Consider the following 20442-nt stretch of genomic DNA (forward strand, 5'->3'; position numbering starts at 1 on the left):
TTTTTGGAAAGCACAGTAGCAGGCATATCTGCTGAGAACGTAAGGGCTTGTTGTCGTTTGCCAAGTTTTAAAGTGCTTGCTAGCCTAGAAAACATGATACCTGTGCAACCTAAATTCAGGCACTCCACAGTGCATGGACAGCACTGTTGTTTGACATGCGGGAACTCTATGATGCCCTAGTTTCAGTAGAGCATGTAGTCACTATCTTATGGTACACACCGAAAGAGTGTAGTTCTTTATGGTTTGTACCATCAAGATAAACGCATTGCATTTTTGTGCAGGTGTTGGAAGTTGTCCATTTAGCTGACATGGCAATGAATTGGCTTTTATAATCTCCAACTGCAACATCATCAATGTTGGCAGCACCAGAGGGGCTACATGTTATGTGTTAATCAGCTGACATGATTCATGTGCACATGTGTGATGTGCAAGAGCTCATGTCCTCTCCCGCATGACCTCCACATCATCCACACTTTTAAAGATACAAAAAGCAAAAAAAAAGTGCCTGCACAATGTGTCTTGGCCTTGTTAGGCAAACTCATGATGGCTGAAGTTAGTTCAGTCCTAGCTTATAGCATTGCTCAATTCTGAACTGTTGCTCTGGACTTCAGCATCTGTTGCCCTTAGTCATCTTGCTGCATATGCTGACAGATCAAAGCCGCGTGGCGCATTGTGGCTGAGGTTGCATAAACGTACAGGCCTTGAGTTGCTTTTCTCGTGTGGTACTTTGCAGACCCACCGACAGCACCTGGCGTGCCGGTGGTCACGGAAGTGGGAGGCGACTTTGTCAACCTCTCCTGGGAAAAGCCGGAGTCGGATGGCGGCGCACGCATCTTGGGCTATTGGGTGGACAAGCGTGAAGTGGGCACGCAGGCCTGGCAGCGCGTCAACCCCGCGCACCTCTGTCTGCCGACGCAGATCAACATCCCCAACCTCATCGAGGACCGCCAGTACGAGTTCCGCGTGTTTGCCGTCAACGAGGCAGGCCAGAGTCCGCCGTCCTCCAACTCCCAGCAGGTCAAGATCAAGGACCCAGACGGTAAGTGGTGCAGCAGTTGCAGCAATGCCGCAATGGTTCTGTGGGCCACCTATGCGAGAGTGCAAGAAAAAAAATGAAATGCACACACCCACTGTCAAGTTTATAGTAAACATAATTTTTAGCGAAAAATTTTAAATTACCTCCATCCAGAATGCAATTCTTGAGACTTAATAGTGCACTGTGTAATTCACTTATGTGGGATAAGGCTCCATGTATATATTCCAGGCTGGGTAAAAAAATGGCAGTCACATGAGTTTTCTTTTTACATATGTTGTATGTTTTAAATGTTTACTATGGGTGTACACATGAGACTTGTCAAGTAGACTGCAAAGTGTAGGTCTGCACTTAGCATGCAGTTCCTTGCTTTCTTCACTTCCTTCAGCAAGCAGTTATAATGTTCTGGAGCTAAAGGCTACTACAAACCTTAAAGATTACAGCTATTAAGTATCTCCAGCTCTGGTCGGATCTTCATCCAGGATGTTTGAATGAGACATCATCTCCGAGCATTCCACAAAGAAGGGAAGCCTAATAGTGCTGTCCTAGTCGAAAAGTTTAAATGGGTCCAAGCTGTTGGTGTCACAAACCCTGCCTCAATCTAATTCCTGCCATTCTGAATCAGTAATGCCCGTCTATGTTTAAAATGCTACTTGAAGTGAGTACTTTTTATTGCGAAAGCAATACTAGTTGCACTTTCAGCCCATCGCGTAGCGAGGCCGGTAGCTACCATATTAGCATATTGGATTGGATTGGATTGGATTGGATTGTATAACCGATGCATCACCACAAGTCTAACCACAAGCACCACCACCAGCTACACTACCAGCTGAACCATGGCGTAGGTACGGATATTGCTTTCGCAATTACCGGGCTTAACCAAGCTAAGCCACAGCCAATTTTTTTCCTTTTTAGGTCATTTGACCTAATGGTGTTCTGGCGTAGTGTAATTTCGGTTTTACTCCATGCAGCACTGGTAATGATGACAATAACATTCTGTGCACTGCTTTTTCTTATCGCACAGCTGCGACACCACCCGAGTTCATCATGCCGCTCAAGACGGCCACGGGCATCGAGAACAAGAGCGCCCAGTTCCAATGCAAGGTGACTGGCAACCCCAGCCCCGAAGTGACCTGGTACAAGGGCACACGCGAGCTGCACGAGAGTCTCAAGTACAGCATCACGCGCGAAGGTGAACTGTGTACGCTCATCATCTCGGACATCTTCGGGGAGGATGCGGACGAGTACGCCTGCCGAGCCGTCAACAAGGGCGGCGCCCGCACCACCCGTGCGGAGCTGCTCATCAAGAGTGAGTGTCTGCTACGTCAGAACTCTCTCTTTCCCTCTTCAATTCATTCGTGAGCATCTTGTGAAATCGCAACCAGTTTTTCTCCGGACTGTAGAGGCTTGAGTTTTTCTTTTGAGAAAAGGAGAGAGTGATAGAAAGTGCCTTCAGTGAAGCAGCAAAACTACTGAGACACTCATTAACAAACTTTTGTCTTCCGTGAGCTCGGTTCTTGTTTTAGTAGTTTCTGACAAGTGGTCATTCAGCAAGCAGGTGTCACTTTCAACAAACAGTTTTACATCGTTTTAATGGAGTAGACTTTCAGCCGTGTATACAGTGTTTATTTTGTGTGCTTACTCGCTTCGGAATTGTAGTCTGAAGTCTATAGATCAGGTGTAACTCAAAGTGAGGAATACTTTGAAACTGCAGGGATCGCTGGCTGTCATCCATGCAGCTTAAATCCCTTTGTAATCATCCTCATTCATGTCAAGGTGCATTGAAAAATAGCCCCCTGCTCTTTTAGTTGTTTTTCGCTAGTATATATTGTTCAATTTATCCTTGGAACTTACATTTAAACTGTTCCTAATGTTCATAATAGTTGCTAAGTGGCACCTATCCTGTTTTCTGGTTTCATTCATTTGCTGACAGAACTAGCCCTGCTATTTCAACTGTGAGCTCAAGGCTAGTCTTTAAACAGGCATGGTCAGCCGAAAATTCAGCATTACAAGCTATGGCCTTATGTATCGTGTAAAGTGCGCAAAGTCAGTATAAGATATGAATTCTTCTCCTGCATTACTAGGCTTTAAAGACTTTTGCAGAACTATTCTAATTTGTGCAAATTTTGACTCTCGGATACAAGTCTAAAGAACAGCATGAAGTGCAAAGCCTTGCAGAATGGAACTTGAGCTCAAAGCCAGGCATTTAAAGCATGTTGTTGCATTTCCCTCACGCAGCGGCGCCGCACATCAATGTGCCTCCTCGGTTCCGCGAACTGGCCTGCTTCGAGAAGGGCGAGAATGTGGTTCTCAAGATTCCCTTCACGGGCTTCCCGAAGCCGCGCATCAAGTGGTTCAAGGAAAGCGAGGAGATCGAGAGCGGCAGCCACTTCGACATCCAGACGGGCGAGCGGCATGCCATTCTCACCATCCGCGACGTCAACAAGACCGACAGCGGACCGTATCGCCTGGTCGCTGAGAACGAACTGGGCATGGACTCGGCTATTATCAAGGTCCAGATCAGTGGTAAGCATCGTGTAATGCTTCTAAATCCTTGCTTCCAGCTGCTATCATTGAAGCCATTAGAGCTTAAATGCATTTGTCACTTAATCACAGCTTCCCCTATCTAAAGAACTGTTACATTTGGCTGTCAAAGGTGGCTTCGTTTAGCCTATGAGCGACTGAAAACAAGCCTTTATTTTCACATTAAGTGCAGATTCAACTTTTATCTTTGACTCACGGTGCTCTGAACGGGGTGATCGTTCTTGTGTCCAAACAGACAAACCGGATCCACCAAGGCACCCTGTGGTTGAGAACATCAACGATGACAACTGCCTTCTCTCCTGGAAGCCACCATTGTGGGATGGTGGAAGCCACGTCACGAACTACATGATTGAAAAGCGGGAGAGCCCACTCACCACCTGGGTGCGCTGCGGCAACACCAGGTATGCCTGCCGAGTCCTCGCATGTTGTGCGAGCTTCTGGGGGCGTTATTTTACTGATTTCTCCATTTTTGCTATCGTTATCTAGATCTGTTAATTTTACTGGTGGCTTCTCCGTTTTTCCTATCATAGTCTGGACGTGTAAAACAGAAAAAAATTGAAACAAAATGGCCAAAAAGAATAAGCATTTCAGCTTTGACGCCTGCAGCAAGGTTTCCAGATTTATTCCTTGTCTCTGAAGTGGAATTAATTTCTCATTGAATGCAAATAGTAGAATGTTGATAAGCATTTTGATTTTTTTCTATTTATTGTAGTATGAAGGTTCTTTGCTGATTTTTAATACTCATCGCTATTTGTTTTCAGGTTCACAACTCACCAGATCACTGGTCTGAACCCGTCCAAGGAATACCAGTTCCGTGTGTATGCCGAGAATGTCTTTGGAAGGAGTGAGCCTTCTGAACCGACTACTCCTATCATGACCAAGCGTAAGTGTGCTAATCTCACTGGGTTTTTTTTTTCCTTCTGCTAATCCATAACATTATCTTTACATTGTTTTTGCATTATCTTATTCTGCAGCATCAAGGAAAGATAAGGCAAAGAAAGACTACATGGGTATGTTCACAAATTTAAATGTTTCTTAACGTACCACAGCGAGTGCTCTTGTTAACCATTCTAAAAAGTTAAAAATGTAATTCCATCTCTGATATCCCCCTTAATTTTGTTTTGTTTCAGTGGATGAACATGGAAAGAAGATTAGAGGACGGTCGGAAGGCAAAATTTCAAACTATGACCAGTTTGGTAAGTTATCGTTTCGGCACTATTGAAGTTGACAAATTTAACATTTCGTTAATAAAATGGATTCCTTGTGTTTTTTTTTACTGATGATGAAATGTTGCACATCAACTTCATTCATTCAATTTTTTCTCTCCAGTGCAAGACTATGACAAGTACATTCCGCAACCAATTGACATCAAGACTTCTAGCGTATACGACTACTACGACATCCTTGAAGAAATCGGAACGTATGTCACCCATGTTTTTACTTCTTTAGAAACAACTAAACTGCACACATCTGTAAATAAGAAGTGTTTTCAAAACATGTGAAATTATTGCTGGCTTTTAGATATGCCTTTTTTTTTTGCTTGCACTCATTTTTTACCTTTGCCACTTTCTCGTCCCTCAGCGGTGCTTTTGGTGTGGTGCATCGCTGCCGAGAGAAGAAGACTGGCCACATTTACGCTGCCAAGTTCATTCCTGTTTCTCATCCGCTGGAGAAGTCCATCATCCGCAAGGAGATAGACATCATGAATCAGCTGCATCACCCCAAACTCATCCGCCTTCACGATGCATTTGAGGACGATGATGAAATGGTGCTCATCTATGAATTGTAAGTCCTTGCGTCATTTTCTTTTTTTCTTTAATGAATATGCTGCAAGCAGTGTATTTATGTCAACCACAGTTTCATGAGGCAGTGAAAACGGCTGTGTCAGATAGCATTCTGCATGTTATTGTTTTGCATGTTCCGCATGTTATTTTTTAATGTTTGGCAACGTCACCTAATATTGCCAGCGAAGCCTACTGAGGCTAGTGATGACATAACTGTTTTCTCCAGCACACTATATTTATTTATTTATTTATTTATTTATTTATTTATTTATTTATTTCAAATACCCTCATGGCCCTGCGGGCATTATTGAGGGGAGTGGAACAAGCACAGATAACAAAAAATGAATACATTCACGGGTTACAGGACTACATATTGTTCACTGCACTGAGTTATTACAAATTTCAACAATTCATGGAAGCCTGGACGAAGAAGAAAAAAAAGACGTTGTTGATGAATCGAACTTGCTGGTAAAATTTATAGATGACTTGCTCTGTGGTTGATACACTGTACTGTTGCTGTTACTTATTAAGTCAGTCATCTATGTTTAATTCATCCCATATCATACTTGAATTGAACTGCACTTTACTTTGTTGGGCTTAATTTGGCTCTTGTATATGCACTTAATGCTATTCAGAATGTACACTAATGACAAAATGTGAAATTTTTTTGTGGCCATTTATAGCTTTAGTGTTTATCGAGATGTGTTAGTTCTTTTATTGATAAAGTTTTGATTGGCATTCTCTCCACCTATACCTCTGTACTTCAGCATGTCCGGAGGAGAGCTGTTTGAACGCATCACAGATGAAGACTACAAAATGTCCGAGGCCGAAGTGATCAACTACATGCGGCAGATCTGTGAAGGCGTCAAGCACATGCACGAAAAGAACATCATCCACCTCGATCTCAAGGTATAGCATGTGTGACCGAACTTGGAAGTTAGCGTCTGTCCTCTTCGTAGGCTAACACGTCTTTTTCACTGCATGCTTTCAGCCCGAGAACATCATGTGCCAGACAAGAACCAGCACCAATGTCAAGCTCATCGACTTTGGTCTCGCCACCAAGCTTGATCCGAACGAGGTCGTCAAAATATCTACTGGCACTGCCGAGTTCGCAGCTCCTGAAATCGTTGACCGCGAACCAGTCGGTTTCTACACAGATATGTGGGCTGTTGGTGTGCTGGCATACGTTCTGTGAGCATTGGTTTCTTTGCGACTACTTCCGCAGTGCCCAGACATGATGCAGCATCTGAAACCTATCTTCCCGTCTTTACAGGTTGAGTGGTCTGTCACCATTCGCGGGCGAGAATGACGTAGAAACGTTGAAGAACGTGAAGGCCTGTGATTGGGACTTTGATGATGAGGCCTTTGCTAATGTTTCCGAGCAAGGCAAGGACTTCATTCGCCGACTGCTCACAAGGAACAAGGAGTATGTACATTCGGTTTATTTTCCAGCACTTTAGTGTTATAGAGCTCGTCTTTCTTTTAGGAAAGTTTCCTTCATTATCTCTTTTCTTTTTTTTTCCCCTTGTAGTAAACGTATGACAGCACACGAGTGTCTGGAGCATGACTGGCTCAAGGTATGTACCAAATAAGCGGCATTCTCGAAAGCTGTACTATTACTACATTGTTGTAGCAAGCAACATTGCCATCTTATCTAATCGAAATGTGTACTTCGTGTTTCAGGGTGATATCAAGGATTCGGCAACCATTCCAATACCCAACAGCCGTTACATCAAGTTCCGGGATCACATCAGGGCAAAATACGTAAGCCTACGATTTACGCTTACAAATTTGACATTGCTTCGTGGTATATGCCTAGACATGCCAAGCCAACGCACCTTGTTTGTGGGTTTTTTTTTTTCTTTTATTGCTCAGGGCCACTACTGGGACAGCTGCACTGTACCCATTGGGCACATTGCAAACTACAGCTCGTTACGAAAGCTGCACGACAAGAAGTACAACATACACGACTTCTACTTCGGTAGGTGCTTTCTTTATCTTAAACGTTTGCATTCCAACAAATACGCAGAAAAAGCAAGAAAGTTTTGATGTCACTCATAAAGTGGAATGTAGAATATTTATTTATAATACTTGGCTGATGTAATGCAGATATTTTTCAAGTTTATAAACAATTTCAACTTTCTTCAGATAGCCATGTCAATTCTAGCAATGATACATTGAAATTTTTCAGGATGGAATTTTCATAATCTGCCAGTTAATGTCTGTGCCACGTGTCTCGTAGCATGCGATGGTGCACTCGAAGGGCATAATTGAAAAAAATCTGCACAGTGATGACTTCTTCTAAGCAGCAGTTTTGTTTTTGTGTGCCGGCAGATCGAAGGCAGGCAGCTCCACGCTTTGTCATCAAACCAACCAGTGCCTTCGCCTACGAAGGACAAAGTGCCAAGTTTTACTGCAGAGTCATTGCTGCTGCACCAGCTACTATCACCTGGTAAGAAAATGCGGTTTTTTTAATGCCTGCTAGCTTGAATCTTTTGCACCGAGTCCATGAAATTATCTTGTATGACTGCTCTCTCTCTCTTGTGTGTCGTCTTTGTAGTTTTTTTTCGTCACTCAGTGCATATGACCAAGCACTAAGTGCCTCATACTTTGGTGCTGTTGTTAATCGTGCACTTCATTTCTTGATACTCTAAGTCAGTGAGTAGAGACATCAAGATGAACATTCTTGACATTATCAACAGTTTCAATTGTCATTTTTATCTATGTTACTGCACGAAAATGCTGTAACGCGGATGTTACAGTTTTGAAGCCAGTCCTGCGGCAGAAGCATTTTATCGGAGAAGAATGCAAAAACAAACAAGCGTTTATTTTTCTATTGATTCGTGATAAAAAACACCTAGTGTTCTGAATTTATTTAGCACCCTCTAAAGGCATCCTCAGTGTAGTTCGCACTGAAAATAAGTTGGTTTGTTTGCGGTGTAAGAATTCATTAAATTGAAGCCATAACACTGCAGTCCAAAATTTCATTCAGCTTTGCTCTGCAAGCGCAACGCACATAGTGTCTGTGTCGCTTGAAGTTCCTGATAACCTAACTCACTGCCACACGTTGATAGTTTGTTCATGCTCACATTTTCATTTGCCTGCGGCACCTGACAGACACCTAAACCTTAAGGTGCTGTGCAGTGGCAGCTGTCCTTCATCATCATCATCAGCCTGACTACACCCACTGCAGGGCAAAGGCCTCTCCCATGTCTTTCCAATTAACCCTGTCCTTCGCCAGTTGAAGCCACCGTGTCCCCACAAACTTCTTAATCTCATCCGCCCACCTAACTTTCTGCCGCCCCCTGCTACACTTGCCTTCTCTTGGAATCCACTCCGTTACCCTTAAGGACCAGCGGTTATCTTGCCTTCGCATTACATGCCCTGCCCAAGCCCACTTCTTCCTCTTGATTTCAACTAGGATATCATTAACCCGCATTTTTTCCCTCACCCACTCCGCCCGCTTCCGGTCTCTTAACATTACACCTAACATTTTTCTGAGGATGCATCCGTGTTCTTTCTCGTAGGTATCGCGACAGCTGTGAGCTGCGGCAGAGCGTGAAGCACATGAAGCGCTACGAGGGAGACGACTACTATTTCATCCTGAACCGGTGCCGCCTGGACGACCGTGGCGAGTATATCATCCGGGCAGAGAACAGCTACGGCTACAGAGAGGAGCCCGTCTTCCTCAACGTCCAAGGTGAGGCCCTCACTTTACCCAGCAGCCTAATCTGCCGATTAACGAGCTTCTGCCTGTTGATTGACTGTCAGTGCGCACTTTCTTTGAAAGCATAAAATTTTTCTTATTAATTAAAATTGATGTACCAAACAGGAGGCATCACTGGAAGTGTAGCCAATGATGACATCGGTCAAATTCTGGTGCTACATTTAATGTAGCAGTCGTGAATGGTTTTTTTGGTTCTTATCAGTAAACTCTGCTTGTACATTGGTCTGTACTTACTACGTGACCCCTTTTTTTCTGCAGCCATGCCAATCACGATTCCAGAAGTACGACTTGAGGAACCTATCAGGTGAGTTTTTGCGCATGTGCTTGTTTTATGGTGGACCTAACTTCGCTTGACCACTGTTCTGGTTTCACAAGTTTCTCTTTTAGATGACAGTTGAAACAGCTAAGAAAGGTATCTCATTCCCTCTTGAATGTAGTAGAATAGATTTAATCCGTTATGCAAAATCCTTCGTTCCATTCAGTACAAGGCTTTTTATTCTAGAAACACTGTTAATAGCTAAAGAACACTTCTTTTGAAGGGTAATCTTGCCAGGTGCAGATGAAACAGCTAAGAAAGATATCTAATTTGCTCTTGAATATGGCAGAATAGATTTAATTCATTATGCAAAACGCTTAATTCCATTCAGTACAAGGCTTTTTATTCTAGAAACACTGTTAATAGCTAAGAAACACTTCTTTTGAAGGGTAATCTTGCCAGCCTATTTGTAAACAATGATTGAATCATCTAATATGATCCAGTATACTTCTTAGCTTATTCTTTTCGGCAAAATCAGTATTCAATAAAGTGAAGCGCCCTGTATATCACCCATCTTGCTTGTAAGACATGAGAAAACATTTTCACTTTGAAAGCAGAGTGGAATACTTGGGATGTTTGAAAATAGGTCCAGCAGCAGTGCCTATCTTGTCACTGATTGTCGCACCTATCTAGTTCAGAAAGTATCTGCTTCATTTGCTTCACAAAGATGCGTCTAGCAGCTGCTGACATGTCAATCACTGCACGTGCACATCTAGGCGGCGCAGAGAGCCCCTCAGGTACCAGCTCTATGAGGAGCCTGCTGACAGTGCACCTAACTTCACATTCCACCTGCGGCCTCGTGTCATCCAGACCAACATTGGCGTCAAGCTGCTCTGCTGCCTGTCTGGAAAGCCACATCCAGAGGTGAGCTTAATCGGCCACCACTGCCAACATTACCACCTCCAAGCACAGAATTTCTTTGATGCCTATGTACAGAGGGCTTAAGGGGGGACTAGGGTCTTAAAACTAACTTTTTTATTTGTGGCTAGAATCTGATGAAATTTTGCACACAGATGCATTTTTCTCTTCTGATTCCAAATATCTAATCATATTTGAGCTGGTGGTCTTAAATCTTACAAAGTCTAGAATGTGATTAGGTAATTTCTTACACAGCTTTAATGAACTTTTTCATTGCATTTTGTTGCTTTTATTTACATGAATTGATAGCCAGAGAGTTCCTATACCCAATGACATTCTTCGTTTTTCTCTAAAGGCTCTAAAGGCCTGACATACTGTGTCGAGAGTAAGAGGTCGCAGTATTTTACACTGCAACTCGTTAAGTTAATTGTAAATTGCTATTTATACGTGGCCTAAACAAGAAAAGTAAGTATGTCGTCGGGTATGAGAATTCGCTGGCTATCAATTCATGTAATTAAAAGCAACAAAATGCAATGAGAAAGTTCATTAAAGCTGTGTAAGAAATTACCTAATTACTCTATAATTTAAAACAACTTTTGATCTAAGACCACCAGCTCAATTATGACTACGTTTCTGAAATCAGAAGAGAAAAACGCATCTGTGTGCAAAATTTCTTGACATTCTAGCCACAAATAAAGAGGTCAGTTTTGAGACCGTCGTCCATCTTAGGCATCTGTCGTACATATGTATTTGTTGCATTGGGGTCTGCGGTTAAAGCGCAAAACATGCAGCATTGTTGAGGAACTCCTTAAATCTATCCTTGCTTTGCAATTCATCGAGACTTGCATAAGTTGCATAATGGGCTACCTGGTCACCGCATGGCAGCCTCACGGAGCTGGTGTGTGGTCAAGTTTTGTTTAAACTCTCATTCTTCTGTAGTATAGGTAGTGAGCATGCGTACTACATGCTCATTCTACTGAGCAGCTGCGTATATGTGCCATGCATACCCACTGCAGGGACAGATCAGTACATGTGATTGTAAATCTGATTGTTGCAAGTACTGCTTAAATATTAACATGTAAACAAGCATGTGTGCCTGATGTTAGCACACCTCTATAGTTAACAAAATTTTCAATACCATTTGTCCAACCATTGTGTAGATGTGTGAAGGACTTGTCACTGGTTTCTTTCACCACTTCACTACGATGTTCCTCACAGCCTGAGTTGCTTTGGGACGTTAAACCCACCACAAACTGTAGACCAATCTTTCACCTGGATGGGCTCCAAATGTTGAGATACTGCTCAGGTTTATAAGATTGCAGCTCCGATTCTTGCTAGAGGTTGCAAACAGAGTGTCTTGAAGTGGTTCTGCATTTGAAAAGTCTAGTTGTTTAGAAAATTTTCTTAAAACAAGTGGTGCATAAAACGCTTCCAAAGAACAAAAGTTGCAGTAGAGCATTTTAACTGCAGATCAAATGGTACAAGGATGGCAAAGAGCTCAGCAAGTTTGATTACAACATGACCCACGCGGATGGTGTGGTCACGCTCGAGATTCTGAACTGCAAGAAGGAGGATGCTGGCAAGTATGTCTGCAAGGCCAAGAACTCTCTTGGAGAGGATGAAACCAACTGTTTCCTCATCGTTGAAGGTAAGTGAAGGCAAAGGCCATTCACTGTGATAGTTTTGTGTTTCAGTGCAGCAAAAAAGTGTCGAAGAACAGCATTCGTGCATTCTCAGCAAAGTTCTGATTCAGCATGCTGCGATTTTTTGTGACTTACATTCCAAAAAAGTTCTGTCCAGATATAATTGTTGCATTCTGCCTAACTTGTGTAGCCTTTGTTTGGTGTACTTGTAATTCACACTGGTCTGCTTCTGGTGTGTGGTACAGTAGTGAGAAATATTAGGGAGAACAAACTTTTTGCACAATTGTGAATTTTCGCTTATTTCTCTACTAAGTTTCTGATTTATTTTTGGATAATATACGCCAAGAGGAAAACTAGTTAGAAAACATAGAAACTATGCTTGTTACACATAATTACGGAGTAATCAATGAATGAATTCTCGAACCTTGTTTCCTCTCATATTTCTCACGGCTGTACAATTCTTGTTGATTGTTGTGGGCAGTTGTAATGCACTTGTAATTCACATTGTTTTGCTTCTGATGTGTTGTATTAGTTTTGTGTAGTGGTTTGTAGCCTGTTCCCAATGAGCATTTAAACTCCCGTAGACGTCCTGTGGATGTTCAGGATGTCTGCAGGACGTCTAAGGGAGGTTTAGTGTCCATCGGGTTGTAATGCACTTCTTCTTTTATGCAATTATGATCTGTGTGTATGAATTGATCAGTTCAAATCGAGCATGTATGTGGTAGATTTAATGCTGCCACAATATTTCTGTGTTGATAGAGAATCTGTGTAATCCATTTCTAAGTGTGATGTATTGTGAACTGTATGTGTTCCTTATTCTGTTGTAGTCTCAAACCACCAGTGCACGCATCGGAATAACGAGGCCCTCAACCTTTGGCCTGGTCCCAGTCATTGCGTAATCCTCCTCCCGTAAATTGCATTTATGCCTGGCATGGCATATAATCTCCTAACAAACTAAGAGCATCCACATTACAATTCAGTAAAGTTTGCACTTGTGGTGTACAAGTGCACAAGAAATACTTGGAACACTCTACCTATATTAGCATCTTGTATCAGCACAGTCAATCCCGGATATATTAAACTGTTGCTTGTATCGAACAGCCAGAACATTCCGTTGAAAATCCCATGCAAAAGTATAGCACTATTGTTTGTGTTTATCGAACTCATGTTCAGAGGAACATTTGTTATACTGAATGGCGCGCCATGGCCCTGAAAGGGACTCTTCTCCTAAGTGCGCTCCCGCATTCACTTTTCGCGTGCTGAGCCTGGTCGGCTGTGTGGTCTTGGATAGCTGTTGGCAGCACTGGCGCTGTGAACGTGAATGATGTGAACGTTGGGTGTGCTTGAGGTTTAGCTTTCAGTGTCTCGTGATCATTTTCCACACAACACCGCTGTCATGCAGAGAATCCAGAATTCAATACACCGCTGTTATGCGGTGAAGCCAACCAAGCCACCCCCATGCTTCGTTTTCGAAACCTACTTTACGTTAATTTTAATGAGAGATTTATCATGTACTGGTACCAGGATTAGGCGTCTTATGATAGGTGCTGTCTAGTTGCAAAGCACCGTCGCTGCGACTTCAATGTTAAGCAGGCCAGGCTTAGCGACACCGAGAGAGCGCTGCACTGCCAGTAGTCGGCAGGCGGCACAGTGCTGCAAGAAGTGTATCACTAAGTGGGTGCTCTATACTCGCACTTCTGAGTTACAGAAAACCATATATATTGCCAAATTCCTATATATTGAATTATCTATATATCGAACTATAACATGATTCCCTTCAAGTTCGATACATCCGGGATCGACTGTATTTGCACCATTCACACAAGTCACACAACTGTTTGTACTATTTACACAGCCTAAAGCAGTTGCACAATATTTTGTTTATGAATACATTCTTTCACACAGGATGTCGAACATAAGTTCACCTGCATGACTGCATGTGACTAAATTCATAAAACAAGCACTTTGCAAACACAACGACCACACGTTGCATTTTTGGAACAGCCAGTGAGCTGTAGGAAATTACAGAATGACTGGAACAGGGGGATGTACAGGGTAGACTTACAATAGTCATCCCACGTCTTATCGACAACTTGTGCATTACAACATAAGTGGGTACCCTCTCTGGGTTCACATTTACATGCATATAAACGACAAGTCAGAAGCAGTACAAACCAGGAATCAGGACATTAGGTGGCCATGCAGTGTTCTGGAAGCTTTAAGGCATGCCAAGGCAGGCACAAGTCCACAGGAGAAAAAAGTGCGGAGCTTTTGTGATAGCCAGTTAACAAGGCTGACAAAGTGATTTGATCTAGTCTGTTCCTCTTCACGAGAGTGGATGACACAGGTTCATATGCACAGGCTATTGGAGGCACTGTGCATTATTGTACAGTAGCTTTCTTGATCAGCCGACGTTTGCCCTAGCTTCTACAACACTGCACGGGTGTAGTGAGACAGACTACACAGTTTTAGATTGTCTTGGTGCGTGTTTTGCAGGCGTGACAGTTTTCTTTGTGCACTAGGCTACTTCTAATGTGCTGATAGGCTCCTCCAAACCTTTGCGGCACACAGTGTTCAGTCATTAGGATAGTAACCTCAACTCTTTCTCACTGCTTTCAGAAAAGCACACATATTCCCTTTGATTAAATTGTCGAAGTATCTTGCAAAGTTTATAAACGCTGACGCATCTTTCTTTTACTCTGTCACGTACCTCACATGGGCACTGCATCTTGTTATCAGTTTATTTCTAAATCAAGGTTCAATGTGAGCGCCTTTCTGGCTTATCTAGAACTTACAAAAGCCAGTTATCTACAGCAAAACCAGCAACACACTAAACTGCATCAGGCCTTCATAGGCAAGAAACAACAGTGCCAGAGCTTTCTGGAGAAAAAAATTACATTTTTATAGCTACTGAGCAGCTGGTTGAGGCATTGACTTTATTTCATATTTATGCAGTCCCTAAGCAAAAAATGTCAATAATGCTGTTCAGAACACGGAAACATGCTGTCGTGCCATTTCTTTTGCGATATTCTAGAGGCCCGTGTACTGTGCGATGTCAGTGTACGTTAAAGAACCCCAGGTGGTCGAAATTTCCGGAGCCCTCCACTACGGCGTCTCTCATAGCCTCAGTCGCTTTGGGACGTTAAACCCCATAAACCAAACCAAACCATATAATATTGAGCAGGGCTTAGCAAGATTCAATTATAGACAGAATGGATAGATGCTGCAGACTGCACTGCATTAGACATCACGACACATTCGCAAGATTTGCGGTACAAAACATACAGTTATAAGTGCGACTTTTTCTTTTTCCACACGATCAAGCTAGAACTGTGACAAAATGAACTGGAGCCACGCAGCACATTAGGGGTACCCTAGTGCATTACAACCTCCTGCTTCCTGGTTTGGCTTTGGCCAGGGTGTCCCAAGCGTCGGAAAACCTTCTCAGGGCAGGACGAGCTGCAAAGACATGCACCGACATGCACAAACTCTGACATCACGCCGCTCTCTCTCCACCATCTCCACTGCAGACCGCCGCAAACTTCCTGAAGGCCATTCCCCGACCGTGATACACCACCACCAGACAGGGGGCGCCCCTGCCTCGCATCTCCCTTACTCTGCCAAACCCGCTTACTCTGGCTACGACTCCTCCTTGCCCTCGTATGCACGAGCCTCCGACCTGCGCTCCAAGAGCGACTATTTGCACACGTCCTCCAAATTCGCAGATACCCGATCTCTGAAGAGCTCCGCACGGGTCAGCGACGTCTCCTCGGCCTATTCCGCCAGGGACTACTCTGCGACCAGCAAGCACTTAGCTAGCTCAGACTACAGGTCGAGCAGCTCGTACAAGTCTGACTACAAGTCGGACTACAAGTCCGACTTTAAATCCAAGTCCGACTACCGGTCGGATTACAAGTCTTCTTCCAGCCTCAAGTCCTCGTCGGACTACAGGTCCACGTCGGATTACAGGTCCACGTCAGACTACAAGTCGGACATCAGGTCGAAATCGGATTACAAATCTGATTACAAGTCATCTGATTACAAGTCGGTGGATAAGAAGACCACGGACTACAAGGCTTCGGATGTGTCCTCCCTGACGAGGAGAGACTCGGCAAAGGACCGTGTTGCCAGCACACTAAGCTCCGCAGCTGCCAAACTTTCACCTCCACCGGAAGGTGGCGCCACCAAACGTGTTCAGAAGCCCTATGGTAAGAAGGAAGGTGCGGAAGGTACTAGCCCATCTCGATCTCGGACTACCACGCAAGAGCTCAAACGTGAGTACCGTAGGAACACTTATTCATAGATGCCAGTTTGGCGAGAAAGAGATGCTTAATGCATGAGAGCCTTTGCATACATAAAAAGCATGTTTATAACCATGAAGTGGCCACAAAAGGCAGTGCTAAACGTTCAGCAGTTGCCAAGCGCCATGTTATGGTGTGCCTGGTTTATCCTTTAAGAACTAGCTCGGAACTTTTTGTTATTCTGCGATGTTTTTATAGGCAACAGTTTTCACAGATTAGGCTGTGGGCACTGATTTTAGTTCCCATTACTTTGTGCCACTGTATGTAGTTCTATTCAATGCATCCTCCTAAAGTAACTGTGGCATCACGTAGTACTTTTTGCTACCATTTTTATGGCCACTCTATCATTTTACGAAAATCAGTGCCCTTAGCCTAATCTGTGAAAGCTGTGGCCTTCAGCTTATAGGTTATACAATAACTGACCTGTAGAGTGGTTAAACTTGTGGATCAAGGTTTTCAACACCGTCCTTTTGCCGCTGCATTTATGTAGCTAATAAGGGAGTAATTACTCATTGACATCCACCCGAGTGCAGCCATACGGCTACAGAGGAAAGCTATACAGCTTTCTCAGAAACTTCGCAGTTAAAGAAAAATTCATCCTGTTCCGGGGTTCGAACATGGGACCACTGCTTCACCAGAGCAGTCACTCTACCAACTGAGCAAACCGGGACGGCAAGCTTATGGTAGGAGGAGAGGGAATTGATCAATAACTCGAAGTTGGAACTGTGTTGGTCAAATGTTTAGGGGAATCTCCCAAGGTGGAGTAGATTTGTAATAAGGGAGTAATTACTCATTGTCATCCACCCGAGCGCAGCCATACGGGTGAAAGAAAGTAGATTACAAATCTACTCCACCTTGGGGGATTCCCCTAAATATTTGACCAGCATTTATGTAGCTATTGCATGAGCAGGCTCAGAGTATATATCTGTCAGTGTCATCTCATACAAAGGTGCATGCCAAAGTTCCTTCTCCTTTTTTTAGCTGACATTTGCTCAACATAGATGGTCGTATGGCGTTCACAGTACATTAAGTCATTCTGTGTACCCTTGGTTGGAATCAGTTCTTCTATTTAGGACAGTGATGTTAAGAAATTTGCTGGCGAAGGACAGGGTTAATTGGAGAGACATGGGAGAGGCCTTTGCCCTGCAGTGGGCGTAGTCAGGCTGATGATGATGATGTTGTTTATGGCAACAAGCTGCGCCTGAGCCGCACTGGGCTTTGCAGTTCCAGACGAACCACCCCCCATGGTGGCACCATCCTTCAAGGTTGGCCTTCAGGACATCAGCATTAAGGACGGTGAGCCCCTGCTGCTCAAGGCTGTCGTAGACGGCGACCCTGAGCCATCAGTGGAGTGGTTCAAGAATGGAGAGGTTTGTTTCTTTTGGTGCTGTCCGACACACACCCGGCAACTCACGTCAGCCAGTGTGACATGAAGCGTATCTCTGTTCCGAGCTGAATATGACACCCCAGAATGCACAGCAGACTCCAGACACGCATCTCAGAATGGAACGTATGCGCTTCCTCCTCACCAATGCTTCTTTTCTGCCTAAGCCACAGCCAAGACTGCTTTACAAATACATAATGACAGTTGGCATGCTCATCACTGAACATTCTGCACATACTCCTTGAAGCTGTGCTGCATTATGCCAGTTAGATTATATAAGAGTTGAATTTGCACGTGGAACAACACTGCCAACCTGACATGTCCTGCTTTGGCTGCCACTCTCTCATATGCCAAGAAAGACAAAGTTACTGAAAAGTTTAAACTAGGCAAATTCGCAGTTTAAGTGACTATGATATGCACTAAAAACATAGAAGGCCAGCCAGAATATTGATATTTGTTCAAATTAGCTGTTTATTTTGTTTTATTTTGTAGAAATAAGGTTTGGGAGAGTGAAACACACTCATATATAGAGCTTGGCACGGGTTTTATTACGTTGAGCTGTATACTGCTTTAATAGTGTGTGGAATGTTACAATATTGTGTTGGCATGAGAGAAATAATTTGCCAGTTGGAAGCAATAAAATTGTCTAGAGTGGTTCAAGTGGATTGTACTAATATATACCTATCCAGGAAATTTATTTTCATGCAGTTGCAGTTTCTCAGTTTTGCTCACTGACTGCTGTCAAAAGCATGGGAGAAAGAACTGCTATAAACTGACCTTTGAATATCTGTGCTTGTTGTTTACCATAAGTTGGAGCTCAAGTTTGTGTGCTTTGTTGTGTCTGCTCAGTAAATGCTCAACGATGCCAACTTATTTCTTTTTCACCACTTCTTCCTTCAAAGAGCACTTTCCTAAAAACCATATATAAAAGGAATTTACCGTATAAACTCGTGTAATGACCACACTTTTTTTTTTTAATTCGGGTGTGAATTTTGGAGGTGCAAGCCCATACATGAATTTTTTTTTTTAATTTATAACTGTATTTTTTCTCAATTATCTAACCTAAACCGGGGGCATAGCCCTTACATGAGATTTTATGGTATCTAAGGCAACATTGCCCTCACAGAGCACAGTGCAGTCTCATATTTGAACGTATTGCACGAGCAGCATTGGGATGAAGACAGAGGTTTACAATCTGCAATGGCTGTTTACAGGAAAAACTGTCTTTCAGTTTCTAATGCACGCTTTCTCCTGACATTTGCAGTCTCTGAAGTCCTCTGAAATCATCAGCTTGAAGTACAAGAACCGGGAAGCCTCCCTCAGCATTGGTGAAGTGTACCCCGAAGATGAAGGAGAATACAAGTGTGTCGCGACCAATGCTGAAGGCAAGGCTGAGACACGCGGAAAGCTGACCGTCCTGCGTAAGTAGGCTTATTCAGAAAAAAAAAAGTAGCATGGTGCGCACGTCTGAACAAGCATAAGAAGAACCAGAAACTTCCACCAGTAAAGCATGGACGAAACTGCATTCTTTAACCCTTTGAAGGTTTTTGCCGTATATGTATGGCGGCGGTTTTCTGTCCCGCAAGGTCTTTGCCGTACGGGTACGGTTTCGATCTTCCGTTTGAAATTTTGCGCCAAAAGAACAATACGTGCTCACTGGGGGGTGCTGCCACCTCTTAGGACTTACAAGAAGTGTTTGAATTTTGTGCTGCCTTCTTACGGGGATAAGCAGAACTTATGTCTAGCTTTAGCGCGGCGGCACAGACTGCGGCAACACCCCTTTTGTAGTTTTGGTTTCGCCGCGTGATCGCAACGGAGTCGCGCGAAATTTGAGTTTTCTTTTTGTCAGTACTATCTTGCAGGGGCTGCCGAAGTTGATTTCTATCTTTATTGGCGCTGCTCTTAGCTTGCTTATCACCGTTGCTCGCGAGGTATTCTCTCCCTCTGTGGCAACGCGCCTATGCGGTTTCAACTCCGCCGCGGGATCGCAACGGAGTCGCGCGAAACGTGTTTTCTCTTTGTGGGCACTGTTTTGCAGAGGCGGCGAAAGTTGATTTCTATCTTTATTGGTGCTGCTCTTAGCTTGTTTATCACCGTTGCTATTCTATTCTATTGAACATTTTCCAGTTGTGAGTGATGCTGTCACCAAAGTACTGTTCCTAATTTTTTTTTACTATTTATTCTCGATTATATACATTTTGTAGATTCAAGATCCACAATAAAGTAATTTGACCACCTGGGAAAGTTTTCTTCAAAATAATTCGACCCTCAAAGGGTTAAGCATTGACGACTTGCATAAACTCAATCTTTGACTATTCAACACTTTAAGAGCACTTAGCTAACGCGTTTCTAAAAGCATCATTACGTGTGGCAAAGGAAAAAAAAACGTCTGAAGCAATATTTTTTAAAAAAACACCCTGTTAATTCAACAGCTTCTTTGTGCAACCGTTATGTGCACATACAAACTTGCAAAGTGAACGCCGTGTATTCAACTATTATAACTTTTGTGCATTCATGTTCTTCACAACAGCTATGGAGAAAGAGGAGGTGGAGACCAAAGGCTACGACGGCAAGTCGCCAAAGTTTGCGGAACACCTCAAGAGCCACGTTGTCAAGGACGGCGATGCAGTGACACTGCAGTGCACGATCAGAGGTAAAAATACATATTGCAATCCACACGCATGCCCATGGATAGCGCACTCCTTATTGGTACAAGTAGGTGGTGGTATGGAGGACACGTTTAAACTGTGCATTTGGCTTATGAGAGCAGTTAAGAAATACATTATTAGAAACTCTTCAAAGTGCCTGCACACACTTGAAACGTTAAGTGCGTTGCAGTAAAAAATTAGCAC

General features: G+C 43.4%; 1 protein-coding gene across 1 annotated transcript in view; it reads left to right on the forward strand.

Moving 5' to 3' along the window:
• bt (projectin protein bent) overlaps positions 1-20442 on the forward strand; it is a 221564-nt gene that overhangs the window by 195635 nt on the left and 5487 nt on the right. The window contains exons 107-130 of the mRNA XM_089548430.1: positions 734-1039; positions 2058-2342; positions 3272-3559; positions 3813-3978; positions 4339-4460; positions 4552-4587; positions 4708-4773; positions 4907-4997; positions 5159-5362; positions 6129-6270; positions 6353-6552; positions 6635-6787; positions 6893-6938; positions 7045-7125; positions 7237-7342; positions 7696-7813; positions 8889-9061; positions 9347-9392; positions 10121-10268; positions 11733-11910; positions 15436-16179; positions 17431-17576; positions 18855-19011; positions 20121-20243. Coding sequence (XP_089404556.1) covers positions 734-1039; positions 2058-2342; positions 3272-3559; positions 3813-3978; positions 4339-4460; positions 4552-4587; positions 4708-4773; positions 4907-4997; positions 5159-5362; positions 6129-6270; positions 6353-6552; positions 6635-6787; positions 6893-6938; positions 7045-7125; positions 7237-7342; positions 7696-7813; positions 8889-9061; positions 9347-9392; positions 10121-10268; positions 11733-11910; positions 15436-16179; positions 17431-17576; positions 18855-19011; positions 20121-20243 — 4125 coding nt within the window. The remainder of the gene's footprint in view (positions 1-733; positions 1040-2057; positions 2343-3271; positions 3560-3812; positions 3979-4338; positions 4461-4551; positions 4588-4707; positions 4774-4906; positions 4998-5158; positions 5363-6128; positions 6271-6352; positions 6553-6634; positions 6788-6892; positions 6939-7044; positions 7126-7236; positions 7343-7695; positions 7814-8888; positions 9062-9346; positions 9393-10120; positions 10269-11732; positions 11911-15435; positions 16180-17430; positions 17577-18854; positions 19012-20120; positions 20244-20442) is intronic.

This window comes from Amblyomma mixtum, chromosome 1 (assembly GCF_055824585.1).
Source record: "Amblyomma mixtum isolate Tamu chromosome 1, ASM5582458v1, whole genome shotgun sequence".
Classification (NCBI taxonomy): domain Eukaryota; kingdom Metazoa; phylum Arthropoda; class Arachnida; order Ixodida; family Ixodidae; genus Amblyomma; species Amblyomma mixtum.